The 17993-nt window shown below is 41.3% G+C and overlaps 1 protein-coding gene across 3 annotated transcripts in view; it reads left to right on the top strand.

Annotated features, from left to right (window-relative positions):
* OVCH1 (ovochymase 1) overlaps positions 1 to 17993 on the top strand; it is a 1142331-nt gene that overhangs the window by 545015 nt on the left and 579323 nt on the right. For all 3 annotated transcript variants that reach the window (XM_085652349.1, XM_085652348.1, XM_085652347.1), the window contains exons 13-14: positions 11302 to 11395; positions 12989 to 13117. In XM_085652349.1, the coding sequence (XP_085508475.1) occupies positions 11302 to 11395; positions 12989 to 13117 (223 nt within the window). The remainder of the gene's footprint in view (positions 1 to 11301; positions 11396 to 12988; positions 13118 to 17993) is intronic.

Below are 17993 nucleotides of genomic sequence, written 5' to 3'. Positions count from 1 at the left end.
CATGAGCCGTCAACATAGAGTGTTAGGTCAGGGTCTGGGAGTGCAACATCTGTCAAGTCTTGTCTTGGTTTAGTCACGGTATGTATTACTTCAACACAGTCATGTGGGGAAACGTTTTCTGTACTGGAGGGCAAAAGAGTAGCAGGATTCAATATGTTGCATCGTCTGATCTCTGTGTGGTTGAAATAACGTCAGCTCATAACCTGTCAGTCTCCCTACAGTCAGGTGTTGGGTTTGTGTTCGGTTCAAGAGAACCTCCACTGCGTGCGGTACTTGTACTGTAAGGGGGTGGCCCAGCACTCGAGTCACTTTGTCTTATGGCTAAGGCCGTTGCGGCAACAGATTTTATGCACACAGGCAAAGCCTGGGCTACTGGGTCCAATGTACTAGAAAAATAAGCACAGGGCTTGTGTTTTCCTGCATGATCTTGTGTGAGGACAGATAGTGCTGTTCCATCCCGCTCTGTCACAAAAAGCATAAAAGATTTGTTGTAATCAGGGATCGCTAAAACTGGTGCTTGACATAAAGCTCTTTTTAATTCTTCAAATGCTACAGTGTGTTCCTGTGTCCAAGGGAGGACATTAGTAGAAGCTGCCTCCTGTGTTGTCAACTGTATTAGGGGCTTGGCTATGTAAGCATACTGGGGGATCCACTGCCTGCAATATGAAGTGAGGCCAATGAATGCACGTACCTCTTTTTGTGTCTTGGGCTGTGAAAGGCCAGAAATCAATTGAATACGTTCTGGTGTCAGTCGCCTACCCTCCTTGGATAGCAAGTGCCCAAGGTACGCCACTTGCTGTTCACAGAATTGTAGCTTCGAAGGGGACACTTTGTGCCCCTTGTCAGCCAAGAAATGTAAAACCGTGAGTGATGCATTTTCACAGTCACTTTCTGATCTTGCAGTGATGAGAATGTCATCTACATACTGTATCAGTGCTGTAGTGGTAGGCATATGAATACTGTCTAGTTGTCTTTTGAGTGCCTGACTAGATGCTAGGACTTTCCGTGAAGCCCTGTGGTGCTCTTGTGAATCTGAAGCTGCGGCCTTTTAAACTGAAACCGAAAAGATATTGGCTGTCTGGATGTATTGGGATACTGAAAAATGCGTTCTTCAGATCGATAACTGTAAAGAACGTAGCCTTCGCATCAATGGCAGTCAATAATGAAGAAATGTCCGGGACCACAGGATACTGTGGCACCACACATTTGTTTAATTCTCGCAGGTCCACAACTAATCTATAGACAGTCAGTGTATTGGGATCAGTTCTTTTGAGAATAGGAAGAACAGGCGAATTGCATATGTTTGAATCTGTCTCTATCACCACCCCTTGTGCGATGAGTTCATCTATTATTTTCAGTAACCCTACTTCAGCCTCAGGTGCTATTTTGTATTGTCTGATCCGTGGCAGCACTACTCCTTCCTTGAGGGTGACCTGGTGTGGTGTAATGTTCATGAAACCTACGTCAGTCGGGCTTGTGCCCATAGGTGCTGTGGTACATTTTGGAGCCTGATGTCAAAATCTTTTATTACAAAATGTCCCTTGAAATCACGTAAATACAGTCGCACTCCCTCTGGTGAGCAACAGATAATTGCTCCCAGTTCCTTTAATGTCTTTATACCAAGTAGGTTTTCTGGACATGATTTAGTAAGCAGTAAGTCTGTTGTATGTATTAGTGGACCAACTCCTAAAGAGACTGGTTCTGAAACCTCATTAATAATAGGCTTTCCTGAAAAGCCCAGGGATATACTCTTTGAGCCCGAGAGGGGTGCCCCTGGAACCTCGGAATGACTGATGGTAGTTCTACTCGCCCCAGTGTCAATCAAAAACTTTTTATTTTGTCCTAGTAAACGTGCATGTACATAGGGACCCGCTTGGTCCACAGGAACTGGAATAAGGGGCAAGTCGAATTCCCTCTCTGGGCTGCTTCATGAATATGCTTGGTAGTCTGGATAGTTAGTTTGAGCGTGCTCATACATTTGTGTTGTGGCGTGGGCTGGTGCAGGTGCATGGACAGGCGGTGGCGGCGGTGGAAACGTATCTGATGTCTGATGTGTATTATTTTCCTTGGGAGGATAAGGACGTGGCTTTGTTTTACCTATAGCTATATTGTGTTTCAGGACTGCACATTCATTAACGAAGTGGCCTGGCTTCTTGCAATAATTACAGGTCCCATTAGTTTGTTTCGTGCTATTCTTGTTCGTGTTTGTGTTTGCCGGTGTCGATTGGGCCACCAGCATCTTCATCTTTGTGTCTTTCATGCGTCTCTTTTCCTGGTCTTGTTCTGCTCTAATTCTATTCTGGTGGTATTGTAACATCTGTAACATTTGTGAAGGGCTGTTTGCTTGCCAAGTACTCTCAACCTTAAGTACCCTATACTTTACCTCTGGTAGGGAATTTTCTACTAGTTTGCTCACGAAAAGATGGGGATATGAATCGCTACCGGGCTTAAGACCACTATTGATAGTGAAACACTTCTCAAACCTAGAGTAAAAATCGCTAGTGTCCTCGTCTGGTTTCTGTTTACAGGCTGAAATAGCATCCCAGTCTTCTTTCTTAGTAACCAATAATCTAGGCAAAACTTGTACAAGGAGTTCAGGTAAGTCTTTAGCTCGGGGGCCCAGACCAATCCCAGGGCCTCTTCCTTCTTCCTCTCTTTCCAACAGATCCCAGCTGATCTTTTTCTCTCCCACCTCCCAGTCCTGTTCTTTAAGCTTCTCGTAGATACCAGCAGGCAATAGTACTTTCAATAACTTTAGAATATCAGCATATGTATATTCTCCTAAGCGGAGAATGTCCTTTAGTTCTCGGTGAAAACCCCCCGGGTCTTTATCATGGGAGGGCAACATTTTTTTCATTTCCAGTATCTCTAATTTTGACAAGGGGGTGTAGACATACACCCGTTGCAGCACATTGTTTGTATCCTTTACAGGATGAACTTCTCGTAGGGGGTTCAGCTTGTCGTATGACTGTACCTTACCCTGTGGTGGAGCGGGAAGCAGGGACCGAGTCACGTATACTATATATTTGTGTCGCTGATCCAGGATAACAATCAATTCAGTACCCATGTTCATCCACCTGTCTAGTTATGTCGTCCAGCAACTTATACAATAGACCAGGACCAGAATATTGACTCTCATACAACGTAATCAAATGTTGGACCATGTAAATACCAGCTATGCGCTGTTCGTTTGGTGGGAGGCTCAGGAACGTCTGTGCTACGATATCATTATATATATATATCATATTGGGATACCCACAGGGTGGCTGACCTTGCTAATTCATTTTCGGTCGGGGTGAGGGGCTGATCGTTACCTAACCATTTATTCACCGCTTTTTCGGTGATTTGGAATAAACTTTCAAGGGAATATCTTTCTTTTATAGCCGTTCCCTGTTTACGGTGATTGAGGCCCTCGGGCCTTTCGAATCGCCGGGCATGGCCCACATATTGTATTCTGTCTTTGTCCCCTGCTTCATCATCAGATGATAACTCGGCCTTTTCATTCGGTCCTGCTTTGTGTGACGCTATTATTGCCTTTCGGATTTTGGTCAACATGTTGTCTGTCTGTCCTGATTTATCATGCTGACAGGCATCTATGCGATCACTCCAACCAATATAACAACGGTCTACGTCCCCGTCACCTTCATCTTTTTCCCTGATCAGACAGTTAATCAGGAAGCGAAGGATATAGTTTTTAATAATTACTTTTCTGTTTTGTACAGCTTCTGCTATGCACTCAGAACCTTCCCCTGTTCTTATGAATGTGTACATTTTCTTTAGATGTAGATCCATATCTGGTAATTTTTCCAAATCTGCGACTGCTCGTCTAAGCCTTAGTGAAAACACGAGCATTCTGCCCTTTCCTGGATCTGGATCATATATACATTTGGGGATGTCTACTTTTACTGTTGGTCCCCCTCCTGACGCTGTCCCAGATCCTCCCTCCCCGCCGTCCTCGAGCTCCTGGAGCTGGGCTTGCGTTGGAGGTGCAGGGAAAGATCCGTCCACATATGCTGGTGGGGATTCCTCTAGGTAGGTGTTAATAAACGATTCGGATGCTGTTTGTTTTATTTTTCGGGGTACTTGCGGTGGCACTCTAATGGGTCTTTCTACTGGGGCCACTCTTGCTAGTTCCTCTGAAAGGACGGGATAAATACCAGCAACGACAGTATTTCTTTTCCTTTCCGTCTGCTCTCTTTTTACTCGTTCCCCTTCCTCCTGTAATTTCTCTTCTTTGGCTTTTTCGGACTCCTGTCTACTTCTCTCTGCTTTGTGGAACTCTTTCTCTGTTCTTCTATGGGACTCCTTGCGCCATAACTCAATGGCGTCCTTCTGAGCAGGTCTAGATTTTCTCTTCCATATCTCTTCCTCTACCTTCATAATGCATTCCGCATCCCACGTTCCCGTGGTAGGCCATCTATATTTTGTCTCTAAATCCTTTGTGTAATCCACCCATAGTTCTAAAAATAACATGGCATCTAAACCATGCTTACAATACATGAAATGTCCAGGTGTGTCTCTAGGCGGAATGTTAACTGGTTCCTCTAGTACACCTTTTCTGGTACATATCTTACGCAGTTTCTAAAACAACGGCATGTTGGAATGTAACCGAAAACAAAAATCAAAATGACCTAAAAACAAAAACCACAATGAAACAAACTTACATAAAAACCTGACACATTCAAACCTAACTGAACCTGACTAAGACAATAACATTCATACAGTTAAATCGGTGCACCTGAATACTTGGATTACTTTAATTCTTTAATACTTTAATACTTGATGCATGCTCTTGAACATACCGGTCTCACAAGTGAGACACGTCTTTACCGTGTTCATTAAATGAACCCGTCTTTATTGCAACCCCCATGAAAAACTCACCGGGAAGCAGAACTTGAAGGCCTCGGACACTTGACGCTGCGCAGGGAATGGCGTATCTGTGGTGGATCTCTAGAAACCTCGGACACAGCTCTCTCGCAGGGTGGGCTCTGGGTCGGGACGATCCGCAATCCTCACCGCCTCGTATGGATGCCTGGTCGCAGTCTGTCTCCTTCGCCGGCCTGAGGGAGTTGGCGGGAAAACCCGCGACGTGTACACTTGAAGTCCGTCACGGCTGTGGAAGGGGGCAAAACTGGACCTTCATCTCCGGCGCGTGGGGAAGGAGATTTGTCCCTGTTCGGGCGCCATTAAATGTCGTAAATAAAGTATTACGCACTCAGAATTTCTATAATATCAATATGATCATGCATAAAGCAAGAGGCTGAGTCTGTGGTATCAGGTTCAAAAGGGCTTTATTCCAATAACTCGAGTTATAGGGAGAATAGTTCCATCACCACAAGGGATCAGGAAGGGTCTTCTGCTCAGAATATTCTCAAACTTTATTCACAGAGTACAGTATATATACATTCTATATTATACGTAAGCAGGAGTGCTTCAGGCAGAGCAAGAGAGAATGAGATAAGAGCATGTGGGTGTGTAAGTAGGCGTGAAGGTGGGCGTCCACTTGATGACCATTGGTGAATGTCATAGGTGGTTGGATACCTGGAGGGGGTTGCGTGATCAGCTGGAACTTTACTGGAACTTTGCCTTACTTGTGCTCAACTCGAGCATGACGTGTAATTGACGTGTGACTGGGGGAAGGCTGCTTGTGCAGTCGGGGAGTCTGGAAGAGAGGCCTTCAGTGTCAGGACGACCAGTACATCTTGTATTATCTGATATCTAAAGTCCGGAGCAGGGACTGATTTGTGACATAGGTTGCCCATCCCCAAGAGCCGATGTGGCATTTATTTCTTCACTCACTGTGTAGGCCTTACATGGGGGCTATGGGCTTTTCACTGACGTGAGATGTGCAATCACACAAAAAGAGACAAAGGCTAGGCTCTCTCCTTTGCAGATGGGTTATGTTTATTCCTCCTTCTCCAGGCAGGAATGTGGTTCAGTAGGAGTAAGCAGATAACCGTGCTCAATACTGTCTCGGCACCTCGGACAGGGCCCCTTGGCTGAGGCCCAAGTGTGCAAGGCCAAGGATACGCAGCTGCAGCTCTCAGAGCGTCTGAGGCCGGAAACCTCTTTTCGGCTCTGGCTGAGCCACAATAATGGGCTTTCATGAAAATGCTGGAAAACATGATGCAAAACATGTAGGCCTCAGTGCAGATTTGTCGTTTCTCTCATGGGAGACTGGATGATGGCAGGCCACGTTTATAGTATAAGCATCATGATAGACAGGCCATGGAGGGGAAATGCATGGGATACATGCATGTGTACATATATGACGGGGAACACGCAGGGGACACATAGGCCTCTTAATTTTTATTTCCTCAAGTTTTTTTTTCTTCCAGGGTCTCAACCCTAAGAATCTGAACTGTGATAGACATGCATCACTTTCCCCTCACTGCAGCAAAATGTTTTGGAAGTGATGAGGGCTCGGTTGTTGCCCTACATTCACTTCTTAGGGACCAAAGAGAGATGGATTCCCACAACTGCCTCCAAAACAGTTCCAAACTCACCTTGTAAGAATTGTTTTCTTTTGCGGATGAGGGCCCTCTTGTAAACATAGGCCGACCCTCACTCCTGTATCAGAAAATGTGGAAACTGGGCCACTGGGAAAAAAAAACATTGCAATGGCCGGCAGCTCTCCCCTGAAAGTGAATCACAAGATGGCAAATTGGACTGCAGGGAGAATCAAGTGAAGTGCAACAGTTCCGCCTTCAAACATACTTATCATAAGAGTAGTGGCAAGATAAAATAAATACTAGATGGAAGTTAACAGTGTATTTCCACTGGCCTGAAAAAACAGGAGTATGCTTAGTGTTCAAGGAGATTTAGGCGAGATGCTCTGCATCATAATTGTTAGATGTGACGAAATGGATGCAGTAAGCGATCTTTGAAGCAAGGAGGATGAAATCTGGTGGACTCTCAAATACAGTGATCGTTTTTGCACAAAATACAGTGAACGTCATGGAGCACTGCTGAAATACCGCATACTGTCGAATAACACAACATTGTTCTGTAAAACCATACTATTCATTGCAGAATTTATTACTCGTAATTTGAAAGATATTGTTTTTAAAAACACTGCAACTCAGGCTCTATACTCACGGTGCACTGCCATCTTCACTATACTCTGAAGACACTTCATATCAGATAGGCGCAAAATGTTTAGATCTGCAAACGTGGCTGATCTACAGAGAAACCAACCACAACTACCAGAATACAGAGTGCTACGCTTGCATTTTGTTGGTAGTAGTCCCTGTTGCCTCTAGTGTGATTTGCAGCTTCGAAAGAAGCTGAAGAATTGGCCTTCTTAGTCCACATCGCACATGCTCTGTAGAAAGGAACACACCCCGTGATACCTCAAATAAGACTAATAGTTTGGTGGCCATCTAAAAAATATTCTTTGTGTTGTAAAAGTATGTGAACCTAGGTAAGAGAAAGGGTTCCCTTAAGGCACAAATAAAAACAGGTATAAAATAATGTACCTTATGACTTAACAAATACATTCAACAAAATATGGAAAAGTTAAAAGTTCATTTATTTGAATATATTAAACAGTCAATAGGGATAACTAAACTAAATCCCTGAACTAAAACAAGATAAAATTAAGACAATATATATAATTGCGACCTGCACAATTACAAGCAGACAGAACAGTTACAACACACATTTGTTGGATACAGGTTTGTATATTCTTTCTCCGCTCTAATGACACCAGAGTAGTATCACTACCAAATCGGCGTATCTATTATGGTGTTGAAGACTTGAATTATACGCTTTAGGTTGCGTCGACGCGTTTCGGTGATAACTCCTTCTTATAATAACCTTTATCAAGACATAAAATTTGTCTGCCAGAACCAGAGGGTATGTAAAATCGCCCTAGGATTAAATGTCATGCAGAGAATTAGCATCATTTTTAACTCAGTGGACTTGTAGCATTACTGTAGTAAATACGTGGAAAAAATCACAACATGTTCACTATTCATTGTCTTCTGTTATCTCTATTACTTGTGTTGGTTACAATGAGCACCATTTTTTTCCTAGGTTAACATGTGCATTTTTTCAAAATATTAGACATACCTTAAAAAAACATAGAAACAATTTACTGGAAGTGGTTCATGGCTATTGACTTTATCGCTCAAAATTTGGCCACATGGTTTATCGACAATAAAAATTACTGTAAACATATCCTGTATTTTCCCAATTTATCTTGAGCTAACAAAGCATTAAGTAAGGTTATTTATTCGGAAAACATATTAATAACCTTTCCTAGGTAACCCAATTATACTACCTTGGTTCCACATATAAAAAATTTGTTGTTCTAGAAACGCAGATAAGGGGCACTTGGGGCCTCCGATTTCACTATTCTTGAAACAAAATGGGGGGTACGGGTCCACTAAACCAGAAGAATTGTAACAAAGAACACTAAACTACGGACCAGAAAGGAAACTAGGTTTCGGGTCCCCTGATTGGATAGTTAGATCTAATAGACTCAGTATCTTTTTAAGAAACTCATTAGCATACTCAGTATCCAGTATCCTGTCCCGGATTGGTCGATTTAATATCCAATCAGGCAACAGTCCCATAGATATAACCGCAAGCAACTCTGCTAGTCCTGACACACGACTCGGACCCTTATAGAGAGCGGAACCCTTATCTACTAACTAGGTGAGTGAACATCCTGACCTTACTTCGATTTCTGAAGGAAATTAGTAGAGATTGTAGGTCTTATTTAAATCCAGTATGGCTCTAATGTTTGACTGCCTGTCTATAATTCATTCACAGGTAGACTCTCATTATATTTGGCCATATATCATAGGTAAGCTAACTTAATTATCTTACTTAATTGGATTAGTATATCTGGAGAGTAACTTAAAGCTAATAAAACAGCTAAATTACATCTTAAATTGATTTTAGGTTATCTTTGTGAAGCCTAAAAGAGAATTATAACCACAACCTCCTGTAACATAACCCGTCAGAAGTGGAGAATTCGTGATATTTATATTTATACATGGTAACTTCCTTTTAACAGATGCTATTGAGTGTTCGAGCTTTATGTTAAAACTCGCTAGCTAACCCATTTTCCTTGGTTTTCCTTTCCTGTCTTATGGTGCAGGCAATTTTGGCCCGATTGCATATAACTCTTATGGTCTACTACACAACCAATTTCCCTTGGTCTTCCATGATCAGGGGGACAACAAAAGATCGCATTTATTCAGAACAGGTAGGCATGAATCTTAACTATCTCTTCTTTCCCTAACAATGTAGCATTATATAAGATATGCATTAATGAAAAACTCCATGTTACCACAGAAACAGAAATTTACTTCTACCAGCAGCATTGTATAAGGCGACTACAGAAGCCCACGCTCCAATTAGGAAACGTGAAGTGATCCCTATAAAGGATCGTCAATATTTTTCCAGGGTAAGCTGATATTAATATTAATATGACTACCCCATACGTCTATCTCTGACACTTGGGTGTTCTTTGTTACAATTCTTCTGGTTTAGTGGACCCGTACCCCCCATTTTGTTTCAAGAATAGTGAAATCTGAGGCCCCAGTGCCCCTTATCTGAGTTTCTAGAACAAATTTTTTTTTATATGTGGAACCAAGGTAGTATAATTGGGTTACCTAGGAAAGGTTATTAATACGTTTTCCGAATAAATAGCCTTACTTACTGCTTTGTTAGCTCAAGATAAATTGGGAAAATACAGGATATGTTTACAGTAATTTTTATTGTCGATAAACCATGTGGCCAAATTTTGAGCGATAAAGTCAATAGCCATGAGCCACTTCCTGTAAATTGTTTGTTTTTTTAAGGTTTGTCTAATATTTTGAAAAAATGCACATGTTAACCTAGAAAAAAATGGTGCTCATTGTAACCAACATAAGTAATAGAGATAACAGAAGACAATGAATAGTGAACATGTTGTGATTTTTTCCACGTATTAACTACAGTAATGCTATAAGTCCACTGAGTTAAAAATGATGCTAATTCTCTGCATGACATTTAATCCTAGGGCGATTTTACATACCCTCTGGTTCTGGCAGACAAATTTTATGTCTTGATAAAGGTGATTATAAGAAGGAGTTATCACCGAAACGCGTCGACGCAACCTAAAGCGTATAATTCAAGTCTCCAACACCATAATAGATACGCCGATTTGGTAGTGATACTACTCTGGTGTCATTAGAGCGGAGAAAGAATATACAAACCTGTATCCAACAAATGTGTGTTGTAACTGTTCTGTCTGCTTGTAATTGTGCAGGTCGCAATTTAATATATTGTCTTAATTTTATCTTGTTTTAGTTCAGGGATTTAGTTTAGTTATCCCTATTGACTGTTTTTTAATATATTCAAATAAATGAACTTTTAACTTTTCCATATTTTGTTGTATGTATTTGTTAAGTCATAAGGTACATTATTTTATACCTGTTTTTATTTGTGCCTTAAGGGAACCCTTTATCTTACCTAGGTTTAATAACCCCATTTCCCTTGGCCTTCACAAGGGGTACCTCTCTGTTTTTCATAGTAAAGGTATGTGAAGCCAGACAAAAATACGAGAAAGGTGTACACAAGTGACTTGTTTATTATGTTTATTAGAGGAATACAAGATACAATATATGAAATTCAATTGTTGCAAAAATGTGCATTGTACGGTATAAGAACAGTCGCTTAACATAAGTGGCTTGAACAATTGAACTGAGTGTCTTTAGTAGGACGAACAGTTGAGCTGCTGCAATTGGGAAAAGGGTTTGGGAAGGAGGGACAAGCATGCTGGGGAGCCGGATTTGAGTCTCTGCATCGGCGTAACCTCACAACGTTTAAATTAAATATCAGAAAAAACATGCAGACATCAAGCACGCTTCAAATGAATGCATGCAGGCAAGGAGAGATCAGGTTGCGGTGAACAAAAAATACAGTGCAGGTGAAACTGAATAAAAGGTTTGACCCACAATGGATGAAAAGTAGTACTTTCAACACAGGACACTGATACGAGTAACACACAAGGAACAACAGGAAACAATATGCTAAAACCAATAGAAATGGATGAAATGTAAGTGGCAAGCACAGAAACCAATGAAAAGCAAGGGCTGGATGTAAGCCCATTTTAAGATTTGCATTAAATACAATAGATTTCACAAGCTCTATGCAGGCAAAACCTAAAGGAGCACATGATTCCATAGGAAGGACAGTGTAACATGTGCAGAGGTTACCTTTCTACTCTATTCATTCAACACAGCTATTTACTTGTACATTTTCTATAACTGAAACCACACCAATCTGACATTTTCTGTATTGCAGTTTGAATTTGAAGATTTCTGCTTTGAGTATGACAAGTATTGTCGTTATGACAACGTGTCTTTATACGATGATGAAGAAAAGAGTGTGATTTTGGGTAAGTGATGTACTTTTTTATTTCAGTAATGTGAAAATATACGCTTTCCATCAAGCCTCAGCTGGCGTCCCTGTTGCGATAATACGTGCATGTATGTAAGAAAGTGTGCTAGATTATAGACCTAGGGATGTGCATTTAAAAATGCACCAGATCTCACTGCATAGCAAAATAGTATTTGTTTAGTGGGTGCAACATGTGAATGGCAGCTGAACGGACCAATGGTGAAGAGCATTGATTGTAGAAAAAAACCTCTGTATATGTATATGCAAGTATTTTTTATTTATGATTTTTTTCTGAAAACATAAATCTGGCAAACCAGCTATAGCTACCTCTAAGCCTTACATAAAGAAAATGCACCTAACTATGAAAAACTATCTCAATAATTACAACGAACACTCACTATGTGAAGCAGTTACCTTAAACTCCTAATGTGTAGTTTAAACCTATTGCTCAATGACAACAGAAGGTGCACCACGTTAAAAAAATTTTTTGTAATAAATCGTTAAATGCTGTAAGAAAACTAATATACATTTTGTAAAAGAAAAATCCTAATTCTTGGAGGCATCTCCCATAAAACCTAATCATTTCCTAGGCTGACATACCCTCCTATATCAGTGTGAAGCAGCCAAGATGATCATGGTATAACACTTTGCTTCAGGATTCTTTTCAGGGGCTCATAACATGGATTTAACAGACCGTTTCATACCTGGGAATCGTTTTGGGCTTTCTCTTACAATTGACATCAGAGGGTTGTATGTTGACTTTATAAACTCAGAATTGGCACTAGAGGTGGCATGGTATTGGCAGTGCTGTAAAATATTCAAGGGTTGCCATCTCTGCTCCCATTTGAACTCGGGTATTCACTATGCTGGGGAGATATAATTTGGAGGTGATGGCACGCAGCGTACTTCCCAAAAAAAACTACCTGTAGCCACAGGCATGACAGTCACGTGGGTAGATTAGTAGGGCAGGTCAGATACCATAGTCTGTTTATAAGACAATATCGAATGGCCCAAAGCATAGTATTGTTAGTGTGCTCTGATAGATGCAGAGAGGATATTTTCCTTCACCAGCTTGTTACACCCACCGCAAGTGCTCCAAAGGCTATGAAAGGTGTGCAGTATTTTTGTGTACTTCCATCATTCCTCATAGAGCTGTAAGCAGTAGATGCAAGGGATAGAACTTTTTGTTAGCCCCATCAAGGAAGGAGGTTATCACTCCCTTAATCGTACACACAAGAGATTTTTCATCTCCCCTGTAGGCCTCTCTGGAGGGTTACAATAAACTGTCGACTGAGTTTTTCAGGAGGGATTTTTGTGTCCCTGGTGGTAATACCATCTTCGCTCAGCTTCTGCTACATTAAGAATAAGGTATGCGTAGGAAAAATAAAACAGTCCTGGTACACCAGTGACTAAAAACACTGTTAGCTTTGGGTCCTCATTAATTAAGTTGAGCTCTTGCAAATGGTATGAGCCCATGTCAGTTGAAACATTAATTTTTCGTAAGGTAGATTTTTCTTGTGTTTTATTACGTGCATTTACCAGAGGAAAGTTTGCCAACCCTTTGTTTTTACTTTTTTTCCCTACACTGCAGCAACGTTTTGTGGTTGCTCGCTTCCTTCGATTGTGACTAGTCGTGGGAACATAATGAGCATTCATTTTGCAAGTGACCAGGAGAACAACTACAAGGGATTCAAAGCCAGGTTTAAGTTCATTCCTAAAGGTAGGTTCAGAATTCTACTTGGGATTGCAGGCTTCAGTGTTGACTGCCTTTGCGTTTTAATGGTAATAACTTCTATAAAACATATGAGGACTGTTGTGATGGTTAAAGTATGGCACTCTGGGACTTAGAATTCTTCATATTTCTTATTTTCTCTTTGTGAAATATTTTGCTAGTTTCTTACTGTGGGCGAAGAACTCTTGAATGCTTTTTGTCAAAATCCAAATCATTCTAAACTTTCAGCTGGTCTAGAAATTAGTATGTTTGAACTTTAAACTTGTTAGAGCTCAAATTTTGCTCTTTCATGTTAGGGGTGCATTATACTCACGGGTAGTTTGCACCTACATATAATCCTTTATTATGTTAACTTAGGCCATTCCAACGTGAACTGTAATAACATGAAAGGTGATGTTAGGGATATTTTCAAAGTAATCATCAAGAGATTAACATTGCAACTACGTATGGTTAGTCAAAAACATCAACGTGCAGAATTGGTACATGTCGCTGACAAGTACTCACACAATTGATGTGCTTATGTAACATGTTAACTTAGATGTGCTCAGATATGCATAATATCATGAGGTCTTCTGCTATTTCTTATATTGACCAATTTCTGTAGGCCTGAATTTAATTTTTTCTTGAAGCTGTGGCATTAGATTGACTAGTGAATTTAATGTGCATTTTGGATTTGTTCTTTGACGTTTCTGTTGCAGGTGGAGATATTCATCCTTGTTAGCTAGAATAATGTCTTTGTTTTAGGAGTTCTGCTTAGGGAGGAGAGGATACATTGAACAGCAATACTGATAATAAAGAACTGTTGTACTTTCTCATTGGAGCAAGCCTGGGAATCCAGGTCTCTCGCTAGAACTTGGGAGCATCACTCCTGTGTGGAAAGTTACCTACAAGAAGGTGGATTGACTGGATGGTGATACCGAAATGCTTGCAAAGTTAGGAACTGTGTCCAGGGGACTTCTGCATCTTAGAACGAGCTCTGTAGCATTGATACTTGACCCATGTAAGTGTGAAGTGACTACTTAGGAAAACCTCACGTGTGGACACCTTTATGGATCTTGCCTTGGGGAATGCAAGTAGGGAGGTCATGTTAGTTGTAGTGGGGACAGACTAATGCTTTATACCTACGAACCTCCAATGCAGGGCAATCTCGATGTTGAGGCAATTATCTTCTGCATCCTGATTCTGGAACAGATTATTCTGTGCATTCTGCACCGTCTTAATTTCACCCCTAAATTATCTTTTGTATTGGTTCCAATGTATTTCTACATCCTCCCCTTAAGGTGCTTGTATGTCCAACTGTTCTTGACTTTGTAATAAACTACCTAAACCTAATTGGGACTCTGTGCTGCTTCGGAGTCATAGTTCATTGCAACTGTAATGATTGATAGGCTTGCGATTTACCTCCCTTCCACGCTTTAATGCCGATAAAGAGATATTGGCCTGGGGTTCCAGAGTGGATCTAGAACATGGAACCCGGCTCCTTTAAACACTGTGAAGGTTACAGCAATCTGTGAAATGTACAAGTGGTGTGAGAGAAGGGATAATTGTGAACGCTCCATTAACTAATTAATGAGGGTCGATGGAAAGGGAGAATCCTGAACTTTAACTCTCAATCAAGACCATTGACTAAACCTGAACAACAAGACTTTTCCAGTTGTCTGGATTGTATAATTACAGACAGCAAAAGTAATTGGAGTCAAGGGAATTAGTATAAAACCAAAATCATAATGCTAATTTCCATCTACCTTAATAGAAATTACATTACCATAACACATCACACAAGTGAACATATTAATACCAGTAAATATTAGGTCTAAATAAAGAAACTACCACAAACATTTAGCCCTCTTTAAGCAGAAAAGTCTCGTTAGAAATGGGATTCCTGGGTGGCTGAGGTATGCACCCAGGACAGGCAGAAGTCACCACTCTAGTGCGGCTAAGCTAGATACACAATCTGATAACCTGTGCTTACCCTCTGGTAGCTTGGCACAGAGCAGTCAGGCTCATCTACAAAGACAATGTGTAAAAGTTTTTTGCAACACACAGTACCACAATGAATACACCACAGAAAGACAACACAGGTTTAGAGAATTAGACTATATTTATCTGAGTAAGATGAGACCCAAACAACAAAAATCCAATCTGTAGATGTCGAGATAGGGGGTTTTAAGAACATAAATACAACAGTGCTTAGAAGTTGATAGCACTAAAAGATTATTTGAGGTCGCGCTAGACCGAGGTAAATCCAAAGTTCAGGCTGACCGCAGTCGAAGAGAGGCTGGCTGCAGGACTCAGACAGGTTTTCCTATCAACGTACCTTAGATGGAGCAAAGTATCAACGTTGAAAACTTGGAGGCGCAGGGTTACTATCTAGCCGTGAATGGAGGAGAGAGTCGCTGCCGATCCATGCCATCAATGCAAGCTTCAGTGTCACCCCTTTGCCCTACAGGTGCTGCGTTCATGTCCGTCTGTGTCGAGCCACGTAGCCCGTAGAATCGCTGTCATTGAACAGCCGCTGATTAAGCGGTGAAGGCAATGCGTCTGTTCCGATGGGTGCAAAGTCACCGCTGCTTCTATGTGGAAAAAGCTGTAAGGCCCTGGCCTTGGAGAGGGTACCTCAGGCAAGGGTAGGACTCACAGAAGGCAGAGTCCAGCAGCACCAGCAGAATTGCAGGTCCCTCAGACAGCAGAAAACAGGAGGCAAGCCATTAAGCCCTTGGAGATCACTTGGAGGGAAGGCAGAGTCCATCTCTCCATCAGCAGAGTTGGGGAGCAGTCGGCAGCAGGGCAACAAGCGGAAAAGCAGTCCTTCCAGAAAAGCAGTGCAGTTGAGTCCTTTAAGCACTCAACAGTCCTTCTGTCAGGTTAAGTTCAAGATCCATAAGTGTCTGATTTTAGGGGGGTCAGAGACTCAGTACTTATACCCAAAAGTCCTTTGATGTAGGAGTGACTTCAAAAGATCTCTCTGAAGTGCACAAGGATCCCTTTCGACCCAGTTCTGTCTGCCAGACTAACTCTGGGGGTATATCAGCACTCTGTGTGTGGACAGGACAATACCTATTTAAGTGTGCGCACCTCCCGTTCCCTCCCTGTCCAGGAAGACCCATCAGCATGCAGGCTGTTGGGCATAAAGAGCAGTAAGTACAAAGAAATGCCACCTTTCTAAAATTTTAGATTTATTAGGGGTGGGCCATTAACACAGATAGAATGGGCTGATCAATACTAAGCAAACATCTAGCTGGCTATTTGATAGGCTGTCACTAGTTTAAGCAGACTAAGACCAAACTACCTAAAAAGATGGTCAACATCTATTAATTCATATTTGTTCTCTTTTCATTTTTTATATATTCAAAAAGATAGATATCAATACACTTCACAAATTACATAACCGCAAAACAAAATTAGGACAACAAATAACAATTTGCAACCAGTTGTGAAAATGTTCCAGTCAAAAACAAACAGTACAAAGAGTAACCCGCTACAGCAATTTCAGAGTCATGTTTTCTTTGTTGTAGAAGAGGGCTCTCAGCCTAATTTTTTGTGGAGTTCTTTCAAAAATTTAGGCTGAGAGCCTTCTTTTACAACAAAGAAAACACGACTCCGAATGAAGTATCGGGTCTAGCGAATAAGTCTACGTTCGTTCCTTATGCCCATACTGTTCCAAAACAAATATTGGCTTTTGAACAAGTTGTGCTGTTTGCAATTCAGCAAATTGAGAACAAAAAATCTCTTAAACCAAAGAATTCAACATCACAACAACGGGAGGCCCTGTCGGATCTCAAGCAGGACAATTACGTCGTTATAAAACAGGCCGATAAGGGCGGGGCATTAGTTCTCTGGCCAAAGGAAATGTATCATAAAGAAGAACGGAATCCGGGTCGGAATAATGACTGGCATCAGAATGTCAAAGATGATTCCCACCTTAGAAATACAGGAAGCCATCAAACAGATTCTTACCCAGGGCCTTGAAACAGGAATACTTGGCCCAAAGGAGTTTGACTATTTGAATAAAAAACATCAGAGAACACCGGTGATTTATTTTTTACCAAAACTTCACAAGCAATTAATGGACACTCCAGGAAGACCCATCGTTTCCGGTTGTAACGCGCTACTTAAGCCCATTTCCAAATATGTGGATATTTTCCTGAAACCGTTCCTCCAACAAGTACCCTCGTACTTGCGAGACACGATGGATTTCATCAACAAGAGTGAGGGGCTCCACTTTGACTCTAGAAATCATCTGCTGGTGTCTTTTGACGTGGTTTTTGTACACACAAATTCCCCAGGAGAAAGCACTTGAAGCACTTGAAACATATCTTGAAACTCTGGAACATCAACAGCAGGTACCCACTGCTTTCATCCTTCAACTTGCATCACTGGCACTGAAAAAGAACTACTTTAAGTTTGATGAAAAATGTTACATACAAACCAAAAGGTACTGCTATGGGTTGTCCCTTTGCTCCCGAGATGGCAGTCCTCTATATGGCTCGATTTGAAGAAAAATTTGTTTGAGAACAATCCCTTCAAACATCATCTTTTGAAGTGGTACTGTTACATCGATGACATCTGGTGCCTGTGGGATAGCCCGGAATCAATTCGAATGGACTTCTTTGATTGGCTCAATACGAGACATCCTGATATTAAATGTACTGCCAATAAGAGCAAGACTTCCCTCACATTTCTTGATGTAGAAGTAAGATACATAAATGAAGAACTAAAAACTCTAAATCGTAAACCAAGTGACCGAAATACGATCCTTCACTACAAAAGTTCACATCCTCCGGCCTTATGGGATAATTTGCCGTATGACCAGCTTCTAAGGATAACAAATTGTTCACGGATGGAGGAATTCAAAGTACATGCG

This window comes from Triturus cristatus, chromosome 4_1 (assembly GCF_964204655.1).
Source record: "Triturus cristatus chromosome 4_1, aTriCri1.1, whole genome shotgun sequence".
NCBI classification, from domain to species: Eukaryota; Metazoa; Chordata; class Amphibia; order Caudata; family Salamandridae; genus Triturus; species Triturus cristatus.
Note: the sequence above shows the minus strand (reverse complement) of the source record. Positions and strands in the feature narration are given on the sequence as shown.